The sequence below is a fragment of the Liolophura sinensis genome, chromosome 1 (assembly GCF_032854445.1).
Source record: "Liolophura sinensis isolate JHLJ2023 chromosome 1, CUHK_Ljap_v2, whole genome shotgun sequence".
Lineage (NCBI taxonomy): Eukaryota > Metazoa > Mollusca > Polyplacophora > Chitonida > Chitonidae > Liolophura > Liolophura sinensis.
This window is the reverse complement of record NC_088295.1, coordinates 28,991,859-28,997,813: the sequence shown is the minus strand read 5'-3', so window position 1 is coordinate 28,997,813 and position 5,955 is coordinate 28,991,859. Positions and strand designations below refer to the sequence as shown.

The 5,955-nt window shown below is 41.0% G+C and overlaps 1 protein-coding gene across 1 annotated transcript; it reads left to right on the top strand.

Moving 5' to 3' along the window:
- The first annotated feature begins 3,618 nt into the window (after nt 1-3,618).
- LOC135461736 (achaete-scute homolog 1-like) lies at nt 3,619-5,373 on the top strand. The gene is made up of 2 exons (XM_064738960.1): nt 3,619-4,239; nt 4,691-5,373. Exon 1 carries the CDS (start codon nt 3,631-3,633, stop codon nt 4,201-4,203), a length of 573 nt encoding a protein of 190 aa, XP_064595030.1. The 5' UTR covers nt 3,619-3,630; the 3' UTR covers nt 4,204-4,239; nt 4,691-5,373.
- Nucleotides 5,374-5,955: the final 582 nt, after the last annotated feature.

Genomic DNA, 5,955 nt, shown 5'->3' with positions numbered 1-5,955 from the left:
CAAAATATACACACAGTATGTTATATTTGCAACTTTTATCTTTAAAAACAACTGAAAGATTTCAAACAAGAAAACAGATCTCAAAAGCAATACACGTATCTTGATGAGAACAAGTTTTTGGGTTGCTACTCATATAAACACGAGTAATAATTGTCGTGGTAGATTGGAAGAACACTGAGGCAAATTTGATTACTTATTTATTTGATTTGTGTTTTACACCGTACTGAAGAAAATGTCACTTCTATAATATGGCGACGGCTGGCATTATATGGTGAGAGGAAACCGATCAAAGTCCGTGAGAAACCCATGGTCACCCTCAGGTTGCTGACAGACCTTCCACGGCAAGGTTTAATACAGCAGTTTTATAAATGGTACACATCTATTTATATAAATTCTGTCGTGATTGTTATTTCTGCGAACATTTTATAACTATTAATGAATACCTTATATTCTGGCACAATAAAACCGTGGAATTTTTTTAAACCATTCGCTACACATATTGATTACATTTCCCTTAAAATGTAAAGACATTTTCACATGCTGGCGAATAATAATTATAGTTGAATTAATGTAATACATGATGAATGGACTGAACTTTACTCAAGGGATAATGCGATGGATAGGGAATTACACTGAAGTACTGAATGTTGTTTTAGTATTAGACTGAGTTTTTTGTGTGTGGTAAATTTCTCCTATCTATATAGGGGCCGGCTGAGTATACACGCCCCAGTGGGGAACTCTTGAATAACCCTGCTCTTTTAGGGACAACGTGCTAAACAAACAACGTGTGCCTGAGACAGGTTAAGATAAGCTGCCCAGGTTATCGGCAAAATCGGGCAGGTAGAAATATGACCTTCACCGACGGCCATCGTGTAGGACGCTTTTTAACGTGTTCAATGCATTCAATGAAGGCCTGACATTTTTGCAAAACTCCACATAACATAACTGTATATCTTGTAATATTTCCAGGCTTAATAAAATGTCTCCCTTCAACCAGCGCAATATGCAACTTGTGGAGTTTGAGTGGAATTCCTACCGCTGGAAATTCCTTCCGTGTGCGAGACGTCGGAATTGCCAGTCAAATTAGCTATTCATAAAAGGCATCCTTGAAAATCGATTTTGTTATGAAAGATGGTTTAGCCCGAAATTAATATGAGTCGGTGCTCCTGGGCAGGGCTCACACGTTCGACACGTTTGATTATTGATCTCAACATTTGCCAAGAGCCCAATATAACCAGCAACACGTGTAAATAGGTCAAAGCAAGCTTAGTCCACCCCGCTATATTCTATCAGTCAGCTATTTTTTTTAGCTTTAGAAAAGTATTAATTTTCCCTTAGAATTACTTAAAAGTTTAAAAACATGATAACGTGATACAGTAGCGCATAGAAAATGGTGGTTGGTTGGGAAGGGGAGAGTTTGGGGGTATTGGAGTGGGGGGGGGGGGGGTAGCGTGAATAAAGGGACAATTTGTGGCTTTTTAACCATGGGCTCGCCTGAATGATTTTACCCCCGGGGGAGAGTGTCTGGGCCATGGAAGGGGCGTCAGTAAGGGGGGAAAGGCCATAGGACCTCTTCTCTTGGGACAGACAAAGGGAAATGGGGCAGCATTGTACCTGCATCAGACTCAACTCACTGGGGCAAGCACAGCCCGTCCCCTTCTGGAACTCGCCCTACCGAGGGACACGAATCGGCTAATACGCATGCACCTATTGGTGCTCTGCCTTCATGTATACCGCCCTCAGTCAGCTTCAGAGTCAGAACAGCTTTCGTTTATATTTTAAAGACTGTGTTAAAATTAAACTTGACAATTTCCGTCTACACATAAGGACAGAGCGCGTTCTCACATGTTAGTTCAATACTCATGTGGGTATAAGTTTATTCGTTAATTTTCTTTCCCTGTTACCTAGTTGAGCGGTACGGCGTTAGAACCGGATTTGAGGCGATGAGCAGACCGCGCTTTGAGTGTTCCATATATATATATATATATATATATATATATATATATACGGTCTGCTCGTTCTCAGTGCATATATATACACTACTCTGATCCTTTAACCGCTTTACATAAAAGACCCACGCGACACGACCCCTAAAAGGATAAAATCGGGGTGAATATTTGCTAAATATTCAAAAGTTTCGTATCGACAAAATGGGTCAGGCGTGTTCTTTATGCTGGGCACAGCCCGCACCTCGGCGACCCTTCCCGAGTATTTATCGCTCGCCGTACCCACGCCTAGCCACTCGACCCACGTACCACCGTGTGTTTTGTCTCCGAAGTTTTACCAATGTTTACGTACATAGCCAAACTTAACTTATTCCTTATGATTTTTCGATGTACTTGAATCGCTTCACTGTGGTGTGCACAGTAAATACGACACGACCCACATTTTGCCGTGCATCTGTAGAGAGGGCCCCTTATGGGCACTATGCAAACTTTGCAAACACACATTAAGTTTAACTTTGATCTCTACTCACTCAATCGGCACACGCCTCAGCCAGTATACGTCCACAAATCTGTCATCCACAAGTTTGTCGTCCTTCACAAAATATCACCCCCACAACATATTCACAAGATTAGCCCCACAAAACGGAGAGTTAATTCCATTACACAGGTTTTGACATAGCCTTCCTTTTATTATGCCTATATAATACACATCATAACACAAGGGCAGTGCTATCTACGACATCATATAAACAGCGTTATATTGAGAGTGAGAAGAAACCTGAACAATGCTGGGCTTTTTCCTGTCGTTGATTGCCCGGATGTTCAGCGGATACGTCGTAAAGGGAGACTGATTGAACTGAAACATACACATATCGACAGATTTGCTCTATAGATATAACAACGTGAACAGAAAACGTCTCTGTGGGTGCATACATCAGATATCAAGTCAATCCGATACAACCAGCACGTTTTGTGCATCGAATGACAACTGCATACCATATATAATTTAAGTTCCCAAGAAGTGATGGATACATAGCGTAGTTTAAATGACTCTAATACACCATAAAAACACTCGTGTGTTCTTTCATTTTACAGTTTCATGAAAACCGACTGAATTTATTGTAAAGTTGATTCGAACATCAAATATGACGGCCATGGGCAAGGATATGTCCTTGCAGAACACCTTTTGTTAAAAGGTGGGCTAAATTTGCGCGACCCTATGCGATTGGGGTCGCTCAAAACTATTGCTATTAATCATTTTTTCACATGAAAGGCCAATAATTTTTTTATTTTAACACAGTTCTTCCTCCGAATAGGTGAATCTGGGATAATTAAAGTGGTGGCCCCCTACAGGCACACCCGTTTGTTTGTTTAGTGAGCCAAGGCACGCGCGGGTCGCGCGCATCTTCCCCTTGATTGACGGCTGTCATTCTGAGGCTCGCTGCTGTGAGGGCGGGGCTTAGGGTGGTTATAAATCCCTGCGACTGCGTCCACCAGGTATGACAGTCGCCTGCGTTGACAGTGAAAGCCACAGTAGCTGGATCGTGAGAATTGGATCTTAGCCAAAACAGTCTAGCGCGTTATACACACGCAAGCACACGACCGCCACACGCCGAACTTTTCAGCCGCCTTACTGATTTTACTTACCCGGACTTTCTGGTGAGACCAAGGACAATATTCTATCATGTCTTCCTCGATCAACTTGTTACCTGTTGGTGCCGTGCATGGAATTCCCATTTCCACATCTTCCAAAATCACGAATTCCTGCATCGTTACAGTGAAGCCGATGACAGTGGCTCAGCAGGTTCAATCGTCGCGGGGAGTGAAGCGATCCTTGTCGGACTCCGACGATGAACCAGAAATCCTCCGGTGCAAAAGGAGGATCGACTTCAGTAAATATGGTTACAATTTACCCAAAGCTCAGCCACAGGCAGTGGCCAGAAGAAACGAGAGGGAAAGAAATCGCGTGAAGCAGGTGAATTTAGGCTTCGCAACCCTTCGAGAGCATGTACCATCTGGTAACAAGTCTAAGAAAATGAGCAAAGTGGACACTCTGAAGTCAGCCGTGGATTATATCAAGTACCTGACCCAGCTGTTGGACGAACACGATGCGGTGGCCGCTGTCTTTGATTCAGGACTCTCACCGTCAGGATCAGGGGTTCTCTCACCCACACCCAGCTTTACATCGGAATCCTCGTACGAACACCTGAGTGCCGAAGACGAGGAGTTGTTAGACTTTCCCAACTGGTTCCACTGAATCCAAAATATCAATCCGTCCAACGTGGATGATAAGGTTAGTATCTCATTTTAACATGTATTTTTCTACACATGGATCTCGGTTTTTTCCTCATATAATCCTCATATACATGCATTTTATCTGTGGTTTATTAGTTTTAATGGACTAAATTCGCACGAGTTATTTTTCTCAGATGTATCAGTTGTCTCATAGATTGTTCTATTAGAAAAGAAAAAAAATGGACATGACTACTTTCGCAAACTTCTCATTGAAACACATCTCTTTTGAAAAATAATTTACTTTTATTTGAAGAAATATTGCCTATTATTTCTGTTTCCTAGAGTGTTTCCAGGATAATTCAAATCAAACAACTGGTTGAAAATATGAGAATAATATAAATCGTTTTCGGCAAATTATTGAGAATAAATGATTAAAAAAAATTATCACATTTAATTGTTACAAATACAAACTTGTTGACTTATATGCGTTTGTTTTTATGTATTTTCAGAATTAAAATCAGCTAATACCAAGAAAGCTGCATCCGTACAGAAGGTGAATCTGGCCCCAGGTACCGATCCTTACTGAGACTGACACAGCGGTTAACCCGTGCCCGCGTAATGGCACTCCAGAGTGAGAACCGACAAGTAGTCCATCAATCGCGGATGAAGCCACTGCCTTGAGTCGTGATGCGGTCGTTCCTTGTCGACGATCCATATTCAAACTGGAGCCTGCTGGATGGCGCGTAAATGGAGGAGTGTAAAGGGCACGTCGGTGCCTCAGAACCTGGCCCACCTCAATAACTTTTGAACGTGTTTACACTGTTTCAAAGAAAATGTAAATAATATATTTTAAGATAATGTATACTTTTTTTCTGATAACAGAGAGTTTTATGAAAGCCACTGTTAACTGTTATGAATACTTTCGTCAACATTCCATGGCCGAAATGCTCAACGATATACAGTGTTTTTGGATGTGCAGGCATTTGAGCTACATTTGTTTTGACACATCTATACCAATGGCTAGACGCGATGTGAAACATTGCATCAAATGTGCTATGCAAATGATATGATACTAATTTATAAGTTGTCTGTAATATTGAAAATATTTGTTTGAATATTTGTTTATGTCCACAGCTGATGTGTATGAAATCACGACCTGTATATATTAAGAGTTTATCAAAAACTGTAAATAATTGTACATACACAAATTGTTATCCACCATATATTTTAATGAAACGTTTTCTGGTGAAATATCTTACAGTTCAATAAAGCTGAATGTGATTATTTGATATGAAATTGAAATACAGTGACTTGTGTATTTTTCTTGAATCACATTACTAATTATTGACTAATTTTACTCAGATAAGCGTTTGTAAGGCGATCGGCTGTTGGTTGAAGCCCAGATAAAGAATCACTACCATGTATAGATGTTTCCACCATATCTGGCGTGTATAAATTGTGCCTGGGGGTTGGATGACCGTGGAGGCACAGTTATTCTGTTACTATGTTACCGTTTTACTATTATAAAGCCCAATAAGGAAGTATCAGTTAAACAAAAGATCACCTTTGCCGGCCCAGCTAGCGGTACGGAGCGAGACCAGCATGGGGTTAAGGAAGGAATGGCCACATTTCAAACTTCCTTGCTACTTGACATTCTCTGCGTCTCACCATGTCATCAACTTACAGCATATCAACAAAACCAGGAATCAACTTCCTTACATCTAACATCATGTTTCCTTTCATGTTCAGTTCGTCAAAAATCTGTCATCCACGT

Excerpts from the sequence above, each read along its gene's own strand:
- LOC135461736 (XM_064738960.1), top strand. The coding sequence starts at position 3,631 with ATGTCTTCCTCGATCAACTTGTTACCTGTTGGTGCCGTGCATGGAATT.